Consider the following 20,959-nt stretch of genomic DNA (forward strand, 5'->3'; position numbering starts at 1 on the left):
ATCCATTACTAAGCCGGCTTAATGTCACCTTACAATACAAAGGTTACATCAATCTCTTACTACCCCATATGCCACCAGTACAGGGCACTGGGAAGAGAGAGGCTAAGTGCCGGAATTGGCGCATCTTACAGATGCGCCTTTTCTGGGGTGGCTAAAGGAGAGGTCTTTGATTTGGGGGATGTTCAGCAAACGGAATTCAGGCATACACGATGTGTATCTCTCTACAGGAACCAAGATCATAATTTACCTTGATCTTTTATGAGCCCCTGAGTTCCACCCACACACACCCCGGTGATGACTTTACATGTGCCTGGTTGGAAGCTATTGTCAGCACTTCAGGATTTTATGAAAATCCCCACCTATGCAATAACTCCTCTCAGGATGACTGCAGAAGGTCGAGATCGTCACCAAATTTTTATTGGGATTTTACCATGAGACAAAACACTACCTGGCTATTGTTAGCAGTCTGCCCACTATTAATTTGTGCAATTTTTATTAAAATGTGCATCTTTTTCCCTGATTTGACCTGAGGACGAAAATGTATGCCCCATCCCCATCGGATTTATACAAACTCCAATATTCCATACTTTCTTTTGGAGACATATGTCTGTTTTCAGGCGCAATTTTTCCCTCTCAAGGACAAAAGGTGGGCAAAGTTCCATACCGTTTGAATGGTCTCCATGACCTGGGCTCCAATTTTTCAAATGTCTTTTTATGCTTCCTCAGTCCTCAAGAAGTATTATCTGATGTGATTTATCAACATTGCATCTTCAAGGGAAGAGGGGTATTGCTCGTCAGCACCTCCACTTCCTTACAGTATATTGCTACTCAGTCTTTTGTGAAAGTACCGTATGTGCCTAAAATGTCATCGAAAAATTCATATACAAATATTATGGAGGAATTCTCATCTACAAGCATTGCAAGGGAACGTGATGCATCGCGAAAAAAATAATACAACACATACAGTGGGGCAAAAAAGTATTTAGTCAGTCAGCAATAGTGCAAGTTCCACCACTTAAAAAGATGAGAGGCGTCTGTAATTTACATCATAGGTAGACCTCAACTATGGGAGACAAACTGAGAAAAAAAAATCCAGAAAATCACATTGTCTGTTTTTTAAATATTTTATTTGCATATTATGGTGGAAAATAAGTATTTGGTCAGAAACAAACAATCAAGATTTCTGGCTCTCACAGACCTGTAACTTCTTCTTTAAGGGTCTCCTCTTTCCTCCACTTATTACCTGTAGTAATGGCATCTGTTTAAACTTGTTATCAGTATAAAAAGACACCTGTGCACACCCTCAAACAGTCTGACTTCAAACTCCACTATGGTGAAGACCAAAGAGCTGTCAAAGGACACCAGAAACAAAATTGTAGCCCTGCACCAGGCTGGGAAGACTGAATCTGCAATAGCCAACCAGCTTGGAGTGAAGAAATCAACAGTGGGAGCAATAATTAGAAAATGGAAGACATACAAGACCACTGATAATCTCCCTCGATCTGGGGCTCCACGCAAAATCCCACCCCGTGGAGTCAGAATGATCACAAAAACGGTGAGCAAAAATCCCAGAACCACGCGGGGGGACCTAGTGAATGAACTGCAGAGAGCTTGGACCAATGTAACAAGGCCTACCATAAGTAACACACTACGCCACCATGGACTCAGATCCTGCAGTGCCAGACGTGTCCCACTGCTTAAGCCAGTACATGTCCGGGCCCGTCTGAAGTTTGCTAGAGAGCATTTGGATGATCCAGAGGAGTTTTGGGAGAATGTCCTATGGTCTGATGAAACCAAACTGGAACTGTTTGGTAGAAACACAACTTGTCGTGTTTGGAGGAAAAAGAATACTGAGTTGCATCCATCAAACACCATACCTACTGTAAAGCATGGTGGTGGAAACATCATGCTTTGGGGCTGTTTCTCTGCAAAGGGGCCAGGACGACTGATCCGGGTACATGAAAGAATGAATGGGGCCATGTATCGTGAGATTTTGAGTGCAAACCTCCTTCCATCAGCAAGGGCATTGAAGATGAAACGTTGCTGGGTCTTTCAACATGACAATGATCCAAAGCACACCGCCAGGGCAATGAAGGAGTGGCTTCATAAGAAGCATTTCAAGGTCCTGGAGTGGCCTAGCCAGTCTCCTGATCTCAACCCTATAGAAAACCTTTGGAGGGAGTTGAAAGTCCGTGTTGCCAAGCGAAAAGCCAAAAACATCACTGCTCTAGAGGAGATCTGCATGGAGGAATGGGCCAACATACCAACAACAGTGTGTGGCAACCTTGTGAAGACTTACAGAAAACGTTTGACCTCTGTCATTGCCAACAAAGGATATATTACAAAGTATTGAGATGAAATTTTGTTTCTGACCAAATACTTATTTTCCACCATAATATGCAAATAAAATGTTAAAAAAACAGACAATGTGATTTTCTGGATTTTTTTTTCTCAGTTTGTCTCACATAGTTGAGGTCTACCTATGATGTAAATTACAGACGTCTCTCATCTTTTTAAGTGGTGGAACTTGCACTATTGCTGACTGACTAAATACTTTTTTGCCCCACTGTACATGCAACACTAACATCTGAATGAGGCCTAAGACGAGTTGTAGCGTCACGCACGTACCTCACCCCGTACTGCCACAGCTCTGCTCACTTTGTCAGAGTTGTGAAAGCTGGAGTGGAAAAGCCAAAATTTACAACATTTTTGGGCGACTATGAGTTGTTCAAAAATGTTGTGACTTTTCATAGCAATTTAGACCAGAATTCTTGCAAAATTTCCTTGATGAATAGGGGACATTGTGTCTCACAAAGGACAAAGGTACCATATTGGGGCACATACACTCATATGGACGAATGGGAATAAGTGTGATATCAAATAATAATAAAAAGGTTTTATAGGATTTTAAAGCTTGCTTTATCTGAAAATAATAAATCAGCCTTACGTGCCTGCCATACTGCTACAGATCTGCCTCTCACCAGTCTTTGTGAACACGGATTGATTGGTGATGGCATGACCACAACTTATGACTTTTGCAGCTAGTCACTGAGTTCTGCAGTATTGTACAGTAGTGTCTACCTCAGCATGACCGCTGCGCCCAGTGATCGGCTGCACTGGTCACATGCTGTTGTAATGATATACTTGCTGCATTTTATGTCAAAAGAGTTTGGGGCCATTGTCAAAAAGGCAACATTGGAGCTGTAGGGGGTAGATAAGGCTTATTAAATAATTTGTTGATAGTGCAAGTCTGTGCCCTAAAAAAATTAAAACGTGAACCCTTTTAATAGCATATATTGTAATAAAAATGTAATAAATTTATAAAAATAAATAAATAAAGTCAATGTATTTTTCTTTTTTTAAATATAGGTTTTACCTTGGAAACATTGTGACAATGCCTGGAACACAGAGCGCTGCTTCTCCAATTATTCCATAATCAACACAACAAACTTGACCAGCGCTGTGACTGAATTTTGGGAGTAAGTGTTTTTTTTTGGATAATATAACACATTTATAGCTCAATGATTCCGATTGTAGCACCTGTTATACAATAGTGAGATTTCATGTAAATGTACCTTTATTAGATCATCAGCAAACAGACTTCCATCTCCAGTAATTATAGCCTCCGCCATCAGGCTCCTCTAATAATAGGGTGAAAAAGGATAATTGTGCTGCAACAGAGAACAATCCGTCAGACGTTCACTCTCTAGCTATCGCGCAAGATTGGATTGGCTTAATAACCGGTTGCTATATGCAAATGCACGTTATTTTTTGTTATTTACTAAATTATATAAAAAACTTGTCATAAGAGCCCTTGTTGTACTTTTTTTAACATGTGAATAATCATTAGACTGAATATAAATTATATAAAAAACTTGTCATAAGAGCACTTGTTGTACTTTCTTTAACATGTGAATAATCATTAGACTGAATATTGCCGTAATAACAGAAATAAAATGTGAAACATGCTTTAAAAAAAGAAGTATTTAAAAAAAAACTGAATATTAATATTTTTCTGAAGATTCTTATTTTTTTTCCTTTCCTTCTTCCCTAGGTGACCATCAATGCATCAGTATATGTTTTTTGTAACTAACTTAAAATATATATTGAATGATATTTTTCATCTAATCTAGTTTTTATTTTCTGACTTGATTATTTTCTTAAATGATTTTATGGCATAAGTTGTTGTAAGAGTTGATATTCACTTAGTAGCTACCTGGACAGGTGTTTACTGTACATAGTATGTACCCAGGCATTAAGAAAAATAAAACCGCCTATTATGAGGTGATTCAGCAAAGCTATATGGCCAAAAAAATGCTTTGAAAAGTCGCATTTTATTTTCACAATCGCTAGATTGCGCAAAAAAAGTGACTTTTGACAAGCTCACACCATTCTCTCCCCAGTTCTAACAAAGTGGGCGTAACTGAGACAGAATGGGGTGCGTGGTGTGGTGAATCCTGCTCATCAAATTCATGACAGGCGGTGGGTGCTAGAGTAAGATTTTTAGTGAGGTGCACATAGTGGTGCACACCACTATGCGCCTCACCTGATTAATTAAAATTCTCCCTCATCAAGACAAACAAGAGAATCGCTTGGACTTGATGAATTGTCCTCATTGTCTTGTGTGGAATTATGTTGTGGATATGCTGGCTTGGACTTTAATTAGTCATCCTCAGCTTCTTTTGGTGCCCAGCAACTTTGGCATCTCCTGAGTTCCTTAATAGTTAGGTCAGGAGATGCAAAAGATGCCAGGCACGTAATTTTGTCAAAGATAGCCTGTTGATGGCTGCATCGGTAATCGGACCAAAGAAGATAGCTGAGGGTCTAGTGAGTATTAATTTTTGTTTTGACTCCTTCCCAAGTCTTTTGAATATAACAAAATGGTAGCCAGATTTGTGCTAATCAAAAACCTCAGATTTTGGTGAATAATGACAAAGAATGTTTCCTCTACGTCTAAAGGAAGGAATGTTTTTAAATTTTTATAGACAGCAATTCTTTTCTGTAAGAACAGTGAGACTATGGAACTTTCTGCCACATGAAGTTGTAAGGTTTGAGTCACTAAAACAATACAATAAGGGCCTGGATGCCTTTCCTGATAAATGTAATATAACAGGTAATGTGTTAGGTGTCGAGTTTCCATCACTGCACAGGGGGAATCTCGAACCACGTCTGCTGCAGTCTCCCATTCTCCTCCAGCCGCCGTAGAGCCTGCTCAGCGGAGACGTCGGTCCCAGTGTCTGGCTCAGGCTGATACTGGATGACTGGTTACTACTGCCCTTCCAGGCTCTGTCATTGTAGCCAGCAATGTTCAGCAGCGAGCAGGTCTTTCTGGGACTAAGTCCTGCTTTTCCCATATTGAGCATGCCCACGGGATGACCTCCCATTGGAGGTCTTGGGTCACATGTTCAGGTCCTGTAGCAGCTCCTATTGGACCACCAGGAAGGTCCTTGTCTGCTATAGCCATAAAAGGTTCCCATGGCCGCACGGCCATGCGCTAGTATCAACCTATGTTTTGAACCTTGCTACTCTGTGGTCATGTTTGCATGAGGTCAGGGTTGGCTGAAATAAGCCCCTAGAATACCGGCACCTCCGGTGAGGAGTTTTGTGTGTTTGGATTCAGGTCTTGGCTTGGCTGAAATAAGCCCCTAGAATACCGGCACCTCCGGTGAGGAGTTGTTTGTGTGCTATTCTAACTGCATGACCACAGTTTTTCTCTGTTTGGTAGCTGTGCTCCTCTGTAAGTATAACAGGTCACAGCGTTTCCCTATCCTAGCGATTCTGTGAAGTAACAGAGTTCGCTAATACCGCCATATAGCGCCGCCAATTGCTAGCAGCAGGTTCCTCTCCTGCACGGTGGACCACGGGTTGTGAACTCAACTATTATTACATATATTTACACTTGGTGCGTTCCACCAACCCTAATATAATGGGCACTAGATTCTGTGATTGGACATTGTCCCAATGAAATAGTGTAATCGCGGTATGTGGAGGCGGGAATTAATTTTCCCCTAATATGAAACTATTAGCATCTACCATATTTTTTTCTTCCTCTGGATCAACATGTTAGGTTATAGGTTGATCACGATGGACTTCTGCCTTCTTTCAACCTTAAAACTATGAAACTGTGAATCTGCTATTTTTGTGAAATTGGAGGTGAATTTGATTAATCTAGAACTATTAGCTCACATCTAATGCTGACTATAGATGAGCAAATAAATTCGGAATTGAATTCTACTTGAAAAATCTGTATTCTCCAAAGTGCAGATTTTCTTTACATTTTTCTGAATTATAAAAGTCATCAAAATGCAAGAAAAAAATCCTTATACTCACCTTTCCTCTTGGCCCCTTTTGCTCCTCATCGCCACCTGTGCAATCCTCGGTGCATCTTCAGATTGCCACCACTCATAAGCACAAGAGCATGCCAAAGATCATGGTTTCATGAACACCAAGGCCTAGTTAGCATGAGAGCGCCAGGGAACTTAGGATCAAACCAAATTACAGCAATTTGTAAAAATGTGTACGATATTGCAACTGATTTGTTAAATATAGCCCAGGCTGTCTATCTATTCCCAAAGAAAATGTCACTAAGCACTCTTGAACATGGCAGGCATGATTCCAAATTGATCAATCTTACTAAAGTCAAACTTAGAGAATATAAATGCACATCATGCGTTCAGAATATATTTAACCTCAAAGTAGCTGCCAAAATAAATAGGGGAAGACAAAATGCTCCAGCGCCAACCTCAGAACGGGAGTAAATAATTGAGCTGTTGGCTAAAAACAACTCTGGGCCTTGCATTTTTTTCTGTCATTTTTGCACATAGAAAATTGATAAATAATTTACACTTTGCACACTTTAGCATTGCTTTGTATCAGGATAATTAGATGAGTGTCACGGTTCCACCCCTCAGAGTGCCTAGGATGCAGTTACTGACAGCTCGGCCATCCAATCTGGTATAGGGGTGTGCTGAAGTTGTCAGTACTGTGATTTACAGCTTGGCCATCCAATCTGGTACAGGGGCATGCTGAGGTGTCAGCGTGCTAATTGACAGCTTGACTATCTAATCTATGACTGTGAGGCATCAGCTGTCTCATTCTACTTAATGGCCATTCTTCTTAAAGGGAACCTGCCACCTGTACTACCTGAACCTGCCACCGTAGTACACGCCCAACTGCGGACAAAGCCAAAAAGCATTCGTGTGCATGCACCGGTGCACTATGTCCCGGAAGTATTTTGCTGTGTTCCGGGACATAGTGCGCCGGCGCATGCGCGCTAATGGTTTTCAGCTTTGCCCGCAGTTGGGCAAAGCATACTGCACGTGTGCAAGGCAAGATTGCCTTGCGCAGGCGTGTACTACGGAGGACAGAGAATGAACTTCAATCCAATATTGCGGCCAGCATGCAGCCAGCGGGTAACGAAAGGGTGAATCAAACACCCGAAACCCCCGCCCATATGACCGAAAACCGGTCCCGCCAAATTCAGGTGACAGGTTCCCTTTAGCTGAGCTCAATGTCTCAGAACACTGCCAGATGTACATTCATCTTGTGAGGTTTGTGCTTTCTGTGCCTTGAGTTCTATATGTTTGATCTGTTGCCTTACCTTGGGCTTTGTTCTGACTACCCGCCTGTTTAACCCCTTCAGCTCTGATCCGTTATCCTCCCGGTACTGTGACCTCGGAACGTTACCTGACTATGTTTTTGTCTCTTCCTTCTGTTTATGACGTACCCTCCTTGCTTCTGACCTTGGAATGTTACCTGAGTACGCTTTTGTCTCTTCCTTCTGTTTATGACGTACTTTCTTGGGGGCCCACTTGTACTTCTAAAGTGGGTGGTATTGTGCATTACAATGAGCTATTGGACTGCAAAGGGCCTCTATATTGTTCTTGCACAAAGGCCCTCTTTTGCCAACGTCCTCCACTGTCTCAGAGAAAGGAGTGCCCAGTCCGCCAACCATGCCCATTTCCACACGATGTACCCACAACACTGAGTGTTCAACAGGAAATGAGGTTTGAGTTTTATGATGTGGTATCCTGACACCAAACATACATACAAAAAAAAACATTTTGAAAGCACCGCTTTTGGGTTTGCCAAGTCTTTCAGGAGCTTTAAACCCTCTTAATAGAATGTCTCATAAATAAGAGCACACATTAGCAAATCAGATTTTGTCTGAAGAACATCTACTGCAACTAGTGAAGGGCTTCAAAACTTGCATCAAGTGTCAATGGGATAAAACACATCAAATACCCAGACTGGCTAGGGATTTGATGACTGTGACGTTTGATTGCATGCTATAAATATGGCTAATGTGAGAGAGTGGTCCAGAATATTAAAAGAAGAGATCATTGCCTTGTACAAACAAGAAAAAGGATACAAAAAATAGTATTGAATGTTCCTAGAAATACAGTTGGAAGCAGAGTTCACAAGTTCAAAGTAAAAGTAACACTGGCGGCTGCACTACGTTGATGTGGCAGAAGAAGAAAACTATCACCAGCTGCCACCAGATACCTGGAGAGGTAAATGCTCAAGAATCTTCAAGTTACTGCAAAAGACCTGAAGCTAATTTTTCTGGCAGCAGTCACAGAGAGTTCAGTTTGAACAGCAATGCAAACATGTACATTTTTGCTGACCCAAAACATGACACATATGTTTTGGTATTCTCTCCTGGGGAGCAGTGAAGCAAAACTGGACCTATTTCCATGTGGTTATTTTCTGAGGATGAGGTTGAAGTATCTTGAAACGCGTAGATCCACACCACAGAATAAACAAATGTTTTTATTTTATTGGTTCTCCATTATCCTTTATGGCATATTGACAGCAGCGCAGGACAGCCATTCATCTCCTTCTATTATCTAAACTGAACCATGGCAGTGCTCGTTGATGCCATGGGGCTGCTTTTTTCCTTTGGCATTGGAAGCATGTAGCATGTGGATGGCGAGATACATTCAATCAAGTATCAGAAAATATTAGGAGAACACTTCATGTCTTCTGGACCGGACAGTGATGCCAAACGTGCCTCAAAGTCGATCAAGACATGGATTCAGAAGAGGTCCGGGAAGACTCTGGATTGCCATTTAAAGTGGGCTGACTTGAAACCCATAGACAATATTTAGTAGAATGTGAAGAATGCAGCTGCAGCATCATCCCTACTGACCAAATCCAAATAGAAATAAAAAATATATATTTTATTAATATGATAAAAAAAAACATGTTTTTGTATAAAAACAATTAAAACAGACAGGGCAAGGAGGCCTCTAATTGGGAGGGGAGGTGTTCCTCTCACACCCAGCCAGGGACATAAATTAGGAAATAGTACACCTGATACTAGTAATTTTCTTATATTTCTCATTTAATTTCATTTTTCATTTTTTCAATAACCTCACAGTGACCCCACCATCTCAATTCCTCCCCATCCGTATTAACATCTTCTTGGCAATTGTGGGTGGTGCTGTAAGGGGTTATCTAGAGCCTTTAATTTGTGTTATGTATATTTAATGTTGATTATGGTTTACTGTATGACTTTTATATGTTTCTAAATACCACAAATGTACTGTGTATAGTATTTAGGTAGGGAAAGCGTAGTACCCTATTTGGCCCACTAGATGGGGATATAGTGATGATCAGAGTGTAAATAGTTAATGTAGGAGGGGCTAGCTGTGGTTAAGCCGGGGCGCATCTGGCATTTTTGTCAGTTGGGCCAGGGAGCCCTGACAGGGCAGTCAGCCCCGTAAGGTTTTAAGACAGGAGCCCAGTCATTCAGGGCCTGAGGGCCATAGATGGCAGCACAGATTATAGCAGTGCAGATTATAACAGCACAGATGGTAGCGAGACAGCTAACAGTAATACAGCATTACAGGTCACTCATCATGTGGCAGCTTGCTACGTGGACAGATGCCCTTTTGTCTATAGCGAAGCGGACAGGGGAGTATCTGAGTGTGGTGAAGCTATACAAAGAGGATGGAAGGAGGACAGGGAAAGCACAGGAAAAGTGACTGAGGCAAACTGTGTGGTACCCGAAGTGCATGCTGTAATTGATTTGCATTGGCTGAGAACAGACAACAGTAAAGGTTCTTGATTAAAGTTGGAGCTGGACTGTGTCTCTGTTTTTGAACAAGTGTCTGGGAAGAAGTCTCACCCACCCAGGGGGAGCCTTGAGAGTGCGAAGAAAGAAAAAAAAGGTATGCTGAATGAGAGGTGTGGAGTGTATGTGACGGAAGACCAGGGCGCGTTAGAGCTGTTTACCTCAGCCACGACTACCGTCCCAGCTCACCCTCACAGTGCCTCCCCTCCATATTGGAGTCTTCCTTGCCCTGTCTATTTAATTGTTTTTATACAAAAATATTTTTTTAAATGTTATCATATTCATAAAATATATTTGTTTTATTTCTGTTTGGATTCGCTTCTTGTCAGTAGGGATAATGTCCTACGTGACCTAGCTTGTTTATGTACTTTAAAGTGCCTAACACCTATGAACTTTTCAAACTTATGAGAATAATCTGATTCAAACTATTTGTGATTTGGAAAGTATGAATCAGGTGACAGGTTCTCTTTAAAAATTTCATTTTACGTTGATTTTGGAAAAGCCACTCATTATTTTAGTTGTTGAGTTATTTAATTCATTTTTGTTCAATTAGCTCTTGTGAAAACAACAGTAACTGGATATTTTGCTAAGAAGCTTAATTTGCAATTGGAGTTGAATACTTTGATTGCAACGCTTTACGTAAAACTCTTAAACAATCAATATCACTATTGTTACATGGGAATTTTTTACAGGGGTTCTCTGGGAGTAGAAAAATGTGGCTGATCTCTTTCAGTAAAAAAGCGACACCGGTCAAATAGGTTCTGTTTAGAGAGATAAAAAACAAGAGGTGCTGCCCATCTAATACCATGAGTAACAGATAAGCGTGAGTTGTAGGGCTGGTCGATCACTTGAATGGGTTGTACGCAACACAACAACGACGTGAAGAGTAATGTATAATCCAAAAACCAAGAAGCACTCCGGCGCTAAAAAAGTTCTAAAGCTGCTGATACCACGACAAGCCCTGTGCCACCTTGTCCAAAAAAAACCTCAAAGATTCATAGAAAAAATGTTGGTACCGCGCTAAAATGATTGGCCCATGATATAACAATCTGTATCCGAAAAACAGAGCTTCCAGGTTTGACAATATAATGAAGCTCCTTAGTGAAAGTGCAATAGTGCGATAGAGAACGCACACTCACCAGAGGCTATAGTTATAAAGCGGTAGTTATTAAATATATGTAGATGGTAGTTACTAAATACTCGACTTAGAAATGTATTTTAATATATACACTTATTGCACCTCTAACTGCAATCTAACCATAGTCATATACATAAACTGTCCCCTATGAAGCCGGTCTCTTAACTGGCATGTATTTACTGGGGTGTTCAGTTTGCCCAGTCCTTCTTAGAAGGTGCGGATAATAAACTGCTGGTGGCACTTGTAGAAGTATGCACGCTACTGTGCAGAGCCAGGAACGCCCCCCGGCCGGCGTCATCGCTAGATACTCGGGGAAAAAAAGATGCCCGCTCAGGGCACTGAGGAAGAAGGATGCGATCCTTCAGAACGCGTTGGTTACGGTATCACTATTTTGGCCCCAGCGAGGTTTCTTAGCCTGGTGACATCACACGCTGCAGGAATCACTAGCGGCCATCTTTTTTGCTAGGCAAACTGAACACCCCGGTAAATACATGCCAGGAGACCCGTTGAAGCGCTGCCGTAGGCGCGCAACGGCCGTTGTCCTTCCCTGCTCACCTCCTCGTCTTTCCTGCTCCCCCGTGCCGTGATTATGTTTCTGTAATCGCAAGTATCTTCAATAAAGAATTTGGACCACGCTACCATCGGTGAGTGCTGCCGCATTTTCTTCTATGCTTCACCGCTTTATAACTATAGCCTCTGATGAGTGTGCGTTCTCTATCGCACTATTGCACTTTCACTAAGGAGCTTCATTATATTGTCAAACCTGGAAGCTCAGTTTTTTGGATACAGATTGTTATATCATGGGCAAAATCATTTTAGCGCTGTACCAACATTTTTTTCTTTGAATCTTTAATGTATAATTCAATTATGGCTGCTGTTTCCCGCCACTGTACTCAAACCAAAATGGATAGGATCCCAAGCCACAAAGGATAAGTAGAAAAAACTTCCAAAATATAGCACTGTTATTCGGAGTAGAACCTGCTCCTTCCTCAGGTATAACATAAATAACAGAAAGGTGATTCCTTTCCTGCAATGCCTGAGGAAGCTCTACTCCGAAACGCATTGCAATAAATTTGATTTTTTTTTTTATTCTTACTGCCTAAATTAACCATTGTCTGTGGCAGTATTCGGGATCCACTTCACTCCTCTTTTCTTTACATATTTACATAGATTGTATTTGACATCGTAGCTCAAATCTAGTGAAGTATATGGGGCCCGGTAGCAAAAGTAATCCCAGCCTGTGACGTGTTGTGATGTTTTTTTCATCCAGAAAATTCCTATTATGTGTACACTAAATACACCCTAAAATTGTTCCTTTACTGCAGATACACATGCTGTTCCTTCATCCTATGATGTATATAAAGTCTAGAGTAGTCAACATCTGAGTGTCTTCAGCACTCTTTTATAGGTTCTACATAATGAACTCAAGAGCGCAGATCACACATTTCCTTGTGCTAAACCCATGTGTAGTTATTTCCTTTATAAGTTAGTCTATATTGAACTCCCAAAAGAAAAAAAAAAGCTGAAAAATCGTGGGAAATAACTAACGGAAAAGGCCAAGCAGTCGACAGACGCCTTATTAAAGTGAATTTATAGCTTCAAGGTTTCATATAAAGCATCTTGTGAAAAGAAGGTCAACAAAGGCGGACAAATGAAGCGATGTAATAAAGTTCACTTAACTAATCTCTAAACCAGCGCCTGCTCTGGCATAAAGGGTATCTGAAGATACTGTTCACATGATTTATGCCAGCGGGAGACCAGTAAAATTAAAATGTAAAGATGCTTGTAAATTAGTTTGTGTGATGTCTTGCTCTTCTTCGGAAATCTTACATTTTCTTTTCAAATTAAGGGATCTATTCTTTTGCACACATCACCCAGTAAAAGTCGGAACATCAGACCATCTGATAACGATTTTCAGTGCTGTTGAATTAATATTAGGAAATTAAATTATCTCAAATTCGCCACATACAATCACAAATAACCAATCTGATTAGAAGTACCTCAATTCAGAGCAGGAAAAACCACTGAATGAGTAAGTTTCCTCTTCAAACCGTTAAATCTATCAAAATGCTTTGTATCACTCATATCCCATAGTTAGCTTCTCGACTGCCATGGTGCCAAAACTTCGAGTATGGGCAGCTGCTATAAATTTAATTCTTTATTTTGCATGTACAAAGTAAAAACAGGGGTATGTTCCATCTCTTTAGGCAACATTCCAATACTTTTTTATACAATGTAAAAAATTACTTGACACTCAAAGGCAAAAATCACGAAAACGGAGAAAACATTGATGCATTTCGATCACAAGCACAACCTTAATGAGAGCATTTTTTTGCATTACACCATGGCTAAAATACTTGAACATCACATCTATATAGTATCAGATTTTTATGCATGACATTCCAAAATCATGATTATTCATATAGATGTTTTTTACACCTTTTTCAAGCTCCCCTTACTGAAAGGACTAGCTGTAATTTTATAAAAATGGCTTTAAAATTTGCATCCATTACTGGGGCTATCCTGCTAGAAAAATTTAGTTATTCAACTTACTAGTATACTTCATTTTTAAATTTTGCCATGATCTTCATGTATAAGGTCCAGCCCCGGATACTCTCCTTTTTTGTGTTCTGCACTGGACAGTGTTTCCTACGTCATCATCACCATACCAGAACTTTGCGTGATAAGGCAGGCTGACTTCGCCTTTCAATTGCTAAGCCAGTCTCCTTTTATAATACAGCCAGCTAATTAGACAACGAAGATGGGTGGCTTAGCTATTTCGATAAGCCAGTCAGCCAGTATTCTTCACGCACAACTCTGATTTGGTGTTGATGCAGGAAACAATATCCTGTTTTGGACCAGAGCTTATTGCTGAAGACCAGGGATCCTTTCAGATGGGAAATATATTTGCAAGTTGCTTAATTAACTAATTAAAATGCATTTATTTGCAATTTATTTTTAGCTGAACAATCCATTTAAGCCACTCAACCACTGGTAGAGTTTAAGACTGATTCTGGACTATAAGGAATGTCTTGAATATATATCAATGAAGTTAAAAAGTGAGCCTGATGTCCTCCTCGTAAAATAATTCTGAGAAAGGATATATTATGCAAATAATTAAAGCACCGCTCTGGAGTTTTATTTTTATTTAATCTCTGGAGTGATAACAATAATCCATGTGTCTGACCCTTGTAATATACTTACCAGCTGTCGTCTTTTGCTTTTTCCGGCATCGCTCAGGTTCGGCTCCTTCTGCCATCTTGTGACTGCAGCTTCTGACTGACTGAAAGTCAGAGATAACTGTCCCAAACACTCAATATAAGTCTATACTGGCCTCATCATGGCTGTCATAGCAGAGCAGCTCTGAGAACAAAAAAACCTGGAAAAAATATTACTTGGGCACATATAGAGGTCATGCCATGCCCCTAGAAGAATAAAGCACGGCACTCCCTTACTTGGTGCCTCAGTTGGATCCTATCCATTTTAGTATGTAGAGTAACCTTACATACATGCTAGCCACCTTAGGGAGAGACCCAAGTTGGGCTAAATGTAGCGGGACGAAAGAGACCGAAAAGCCCTCTACTTAAAGGAAATACATAGTGGATGCTTTCCTGAAACGGAAAGTACTTGCAAGCAGCATAATACAAAGAATAGCAGGTTTACCCAGAATCCTTTGCAGTAGGCAGAGCTATGCAAATCATCTCTTTCCACCCCTGTCTAATCCACAGCGCTTGGAACCGCCAAGCGTGCAATGCTGCGGATTAGTTTCTAAATTTACACAGCCAACCAATTCCTACCTGTGGACACGTGTTTCGGGCTTTAGGCCCTCATCAGCACAGGGCTGGAATTGGTTGGCTGTATGGAGTGGGGCTCGGTGAGCAAGCGATACATACATGCTTGCAAGTACTTTCCTTTAAGTAGAGGGCTTTTCGGTCTCTTTCGTCCCGCTACATTTAGCCCAACTTGGGTCTCTCCCTAAGGTGGCTAGCATGTATGTATCGCTTGCTCACCGAGCCCCACTCCATACAGCCAACCAATTCCAGCCCTGTGCTGATGAGGGCCTAAAGCCCGAAACACGTGTCCACAGGTAGGAATTGGTTGGCTGTGTAAATTTAGAAACTAATCCGCAGCATTGCACGCTTGGCGGTTCCAAGCGCTGTGGATTAGACAGGGGTGGAAAGAGATGATTTGCATAGCTCTGCCTACTGCAAAGGATTCTGGGTAAACCTGCTATTCTTTGTATTATGCTGCTTGCAAGTACTTTCCGTTTCAGGAAAGCATCCACTAGAGTAACCTTGGCACTCGTATGTGAAAACGGTAGATATTTATTTGTGCAGGCAATCCAAACCAGACGTTTCGGTCCTAAAATGGACCTTCTTCAGTAGCATGGACTGCTGCTCCCTGTCACTTGCGCTATTTCTGACTTATTTTAACCTGTACAATCCGTGTTACTGAAGGAGGTCCATTTTAGAACAGAAACGTCTGTTTTGGATTGTCTGCATAAATAAACATCTAAATCTGTTTTGGATTGTCTGCATAAATAAACATCTAAAGTTTTTCACATCCGAATGCCTAGTTTACTTTACATTGCCATGCCCCTAGACTACCGTATAATTCGGACAAGAATCACAACGCAATGCTCGGACTGGCCATCATATCTACCGACTCGAGCGTGCTAGCTGCATAGAAATACATGCTGTCACGCTCGAGTCTGGAGAGACAAGGGCCAATCTGAGCTTTGCATTGTGATTTTTGTCTGACTTATACAGCCATCTGACTCTTACCAAAATCTGAAACTTACATTTGTATTTTCAAACCCAAACTATTTTATTATGATCAGGTATTCACTATGTCAGAAACTTTAGTCCCTGCTGCTGAAAAGAATTCTTCCACTTTAGCCGATGCTTGGATTTACCTTTCATAATCTCAGGCATTGAAATCCAATCTATAAATTTCCTGTTGGGCAGATCTTGTACTTGCGGTAAATTACTTTTAAAGGCAGTGTATAACTTAATCAACAAAATACAAAGCAATCTGTAAAACGTCGGTCAAAAATAAAATTGAAAGGTAACCCTTCCTGCATATAGGCTTCCAGTAACAGGGGAAACCTCATTGATGTCCAGAAGAATTGGAAATTCTCCAGGAAGCTTCCTGGAACCTCCTAGAAGGCAATATTCCTTCCCGCTTTTCAAAGTCCAGCCTCCAGAGGCACTCCTAGGGGGTGGAAAAGGAATATGAATGGGCATGGCTTGGCACAAAGGGATTGTGGTTGCGCAAATAAACTTTGGCTCAATTCCCAATGTCTTGAAAAACAGTTTGAAAAGTTAATAAGTATGACTTTAAGCCATATCTAATAGTTGTGGGTAATAACTGACTTGGAGTGAATAATACTTTTCTACACATTCAATTTATTGGGCAGTGTTAGGTGTCGAGTTCCCACCTCTGCACAGGGGGAATCTTGAAACATCCCCGCTGCGGACTCCCATTCTTCTCCAGCCACAGTGGAGCCTGCTCAGTGGAGACATCAGTCCCAGCATCTGGCTCAGCTGATACTGTGCAACTGGTTCCAAGTTCTGCCTTTCTAGGCAGCACTGATCAGCAGCGAGCAAGACTTTTTGGGACTAAGTCCTGCTTTCTCCATACTGAGCATGCGCACGGGACGACCTCCCATTGGAGGTCGGGGTCACATGCTCGGGTCCTGTTGCGGCTCCTATTGTACCTTCTGGAAGGTCCCATAGCACTGCTGCTATAAAAGGTTCGCATGGCCGCTCGGCCATGCGCTAGTGTATACTAGGTAACGTGTGTAGCTGTGTCGAGAGCAAGAGGTCTATAGGAACTCTTTCCCTGAGTCTTGGGACAAAGTTCTGTGACTCCTTGCTTGCACGCTTTATGCAGTACCGTGGTCTTGTGACGCAACAGGGTTCAGTTCCTTCATACCCGGTGAAGCTAACGCGTGTGTGTATCCATATTATACCGCCATATAGTCTGTCATTACTCAGCAGCAGCTTCCATCTCTGCACGGTGGACCCCTGGCTGCAAACGCACCTTATACCATCTTTCTAATTATTTGGTGCGTTCCGCTAGCCCTAACAGGCAGTCTCAGGATCTTCTTTAACCCCTTCATGACATATGCCGTACTAGTACGGCGCATGTCGTGTCTCCCCTTTGATGTGGGCTGTTTTGAACAGCTAACATGTGCGTGCAATAGAGGCAGGTGGAATCACGATCCACCCGCCCCTATTAACTAGTTAAATGCCGCTGTCAAACTCTGACATCAGCATTTAACTGCCGCATTTTGCCGAAAATGCGCATCGCCGACCTCAGTCACATGATCAGGGGTCAGCGATGCGTCGGCATAACAACCAGAGGTCTCCATGGTTGTTGATGCCGGATTTCTATGAGCGCCACCCTCTGGTCTGCGCTCATAGCAAGCCTGTAATTCAGCTACATAGGACCGATCTGAGGATCACTTCTATGTAGCAGAGCCGATCAGGCTATGCCAGCTTCTAGCCTCCATATTGAAGCATGGCAAAAGTAAAAAAAAGTTTTAAAAATAATGAAAAAATAAATAAATAACAGTTTAAATCACCCCCCTTTCACTCCATTCAAAATAAAACAATAAAAAAATCAAACCTACACATATTTGGTATCTCCGCGTTCAGAATCGCCCGATCTATCAATTAAAAAAAGGATTAACCTGATCACTAAACAGCGTAGCGAGAAAAAAATTCAAAACGCCAGAATTATGTTTTTTTGGATGCCTCGACATTGCATTTAAATGCAATAACGGGCGATCAAAAGAACGTATATGCACAGAAGTGGTATCATTAAAAACTTCAGCTCAGCACACAAAAAATAAGCCCTCAACCGACCCGATGTCCCAAACGAAAACGCTACGGGTAACGGAAAAATTGAGCAATTTATTTTTTTTTAGCAAAGTTTGGAATTTTTTTTCACCACTTATATAAAAAATAACCTAGACATGTTTGGTGTCTATGAACTCGAAATGACCTAGAGAATCATAATAACAGGTCAGTTTTAGCATTTAGTGAACCTAGCAAAAAAGCCAAGCAAAAAACAAGTGTGGGACTGCACTTTTTTTTGCAATTTCACCACACTTGGAATTTTTTTCCCGTTTTCTAGTACAAGACATGGTAACACCAATAATGACATTAAAATGTACAACTGGTCCTGCAAAAACAAGCCTTCACATGGCCATATTGCCAGAAAAATACAAAAGTTATGGCTCTGGGAAGGATGGGAGTGAAAAACGAAAACGCAAAAACGAAAAAGGGCTGCGTCTTGAAGGGGTTAACACTATCATAAGAGGAATCGTAACAGTTCTCAGCTTTTACCGCTTTTACCTTTCGAAGCTTAAATCTTGACCTCTTGTCACTCAACAGGGAATGGCCATGAAAGAAATTGCTAAAAAGCATGAATTTAAGAAAAAAAGGGAGAGAAAATAATACATTTAATTACTTTCAGCCCTTCCACCCCCATCCTCATATTCTTGCAACCTCCTGTATAAGTATTATTCGTAAAGCTCATTCATAAACCTTAGATTTTTTGTGGTATCGTTTTAACTTTTACTCATAGCATCGCAGTTCTAAGGCCTCATTCACAAATCAGTTTTTCAAGCATGAGCAAAACGGACCAAGTTTCATCACTAATATTCATCAGATTTTCATAAGAGTTTGGTTTAATTTTCATCAGATTTTCTTTGAATGCGAAAAAAAGCATCTCCACCTTCTACTATGTAACAGTCCGAGAAAATCAGACCACACTCAGAGGACATCCAAGTTCTGTCCATTTTTTTCACGGACCCGTAGTCTTGCATTGCTGGTTTTGATCTGACATTGGGATCAAGATGGTCATGTCTACATTATTTTAGGTATGAGTGCATGAAAAGCATACCTATCGCTTGTATATGAAAAACTGTTGGGTTAATGAGGACTAATTCTTAACACCAGCTATGTCGGGAAAAAAATGTCTTCTAGTCCAAGATCTGGAAGAGAAACAACTTTTGCTTAAAAAATTAGTCATCATCAAAACATGTGGCCATATTTGTGAGAGTATAATGTACGAAAGGTCCGCCAATGGCTTAGAAACTAAACAATACTGAGCTACATCCGGTTATAAGGCACATTCATTGAATTAATCTTTTCTTCTCAAGCACGTGGATTATAAAGCAACCAAACCCTCTGTAATCCAGTAATCCAATCTGTATGTTTAAAAAAATAAATAAAAGTCCAGCATCTGTTTCATTATGTGAATTACACTGCAGCTTATTCGGATATGCTCTGGAGCTCTGTGGAAAATATCTGTAAACCTCAGTATCAATGGATAATTGCCACTTGATTGCTCTTTCAGAGACACTGAATATTGTAATGTCTTGTTTCCATCATGTCTTCAATTGAGCTTGCTTTTCTAGTGATAACTTTAGATATGCTGGTATCTACCCTTGTCAGTCCTGCTTCATCCCGTTGCTTAGATAGTCGCAAGCTATACAATGATGGTTATCTCCCCTCTTTCTAAGGCCACGTTCACATGGTCAGTATTTGGTCAGTATTTTACATCAGTATTTGTAAGCCAAAATCAGGAGTGGGTGAAAAATGCAGAAGTGGTGACGTGTTCCTATTATATATGTTCTCTGACTGTTGACTCCTGTTTCGGCTTAAAAATACTGACGCAATATACTGACCAAATACTGGGCTGTGCACATGGCCTAAGCCACAGTCTCTTTTTTATAGTTTGGTCTTGCCACACCTTTCAGACAGACGCCCAGTCAAGAAGCTTAACTGCTCTTTTGGTTTTCTGTAAGGTCTTTCAGGTGCAATCCAGAAGAGCTTATAAATATAATCAAGAAACAGACTCCTTGGTCGTTAAATTTGCCATTGATGCTTGTTAATTCAAGAGTTAATTCCTCCACAATGGAACCTAGTTTCATTAATTCAACATTCAGCTTTTCGTCATCTTTAGAAGACCATTATATATATGAGATCAGCCAAACTCTACAGCCTGCTAATGTGTTTGGGGTCCTCCTGAGTCTTTCCCAGCAAATCTTGTCATTGTAGAGAATAAAATTGTCAGTAAGGTAGTGGCCTAAAATGATGTAACCACTGAAAGACCCCTAAAATATGTTTGGTCTACAGGTTTCTAAGGTGTGTGGCCACCTTTTTCTCCTTCATTCGTCGTTCAGCCATTCCTATTTCTCCCTTTTTTCTTCCTTTTTTCTTTCGACCTTTATCTCCTTCATTCGTCGTTCAGCCATTCCTCTTTCATCCTTTTTTCTTCCATGTACCTCATTCTTACTGTCATTTCTGTTGCTTTTCTATATCAATTTCTTTTGAGACTTCTCTGTCATTTGTCCAAATTTATTTTTGTATCACTTTTTTTTATTTTTGCATTTCCAACTCCTCCTGCAGATTCCTTTCAACCACACAGCTACTAACACATCAGGGCAGCACGGTGGCGCAGTGGTTAGCACTACAGCCTTGCAGCGCTGGGGTCCTGGGTTCTAATCCCACCCAGGACAACATCTGCAAAGAGTTTGTATGTTCTCTCCGTGTTTGCGTGGGTTTCCTCCGGGTACTCCGGTTTCCTCCCACATTCCAAAGACATACTGATAGGAATTCTAGATTGTGAGCCCAATCGGGGACAGTGATGATAATGTGTGCAAACTGTAAAGCGCTGCGGAATATGTTAGCGCTATATAAAAAATAATGATTATTATTCCCGTCTAA

The 20,959-nt window shown here is 41.0% G+C and overlaps 1 protein-coding gene across 2 annotated transcripts in view; it reads left to right on the forward strand.

The window, feature by feature from the left end:
• The window catches only part of SLC6A1 (solute carrier family 6 member 1), a 310,460-nt gene that overhangs the window by 210,484 nt on the left and 79,017 nt on the right, over nucleotides 1-20,959 (forward strand). For both annotated transcript variants that reach the window (XM_069736765.1, XM_069736766.1), the window contains one exon: nucleotides 3,370-3,479. In XM_069736765.1, the coding sequence (XP_069592866.1) occupies nucleotides 3,370-3,479 (110 nt within the window). The remainder of the gene's footprint in view (nucleotides 1-3,369; nucleotides 3,480-20,959) is intronic.

The sequence above is a fragment of the Ranitomeya imitator genome, chromosome 8 (genome assembly GCF_032444005.1).
Source record: "Ranitomeya imitator isolate aRanImi1 chromosome 8, aRanImi1.pri, whole genome shotgun sequence".
NCBI lineage: Eukaryota > Metazoa > Chordata > Amphibia > Anura > Dendrobatidae > Ranitomeya > Ranitomeya imitator.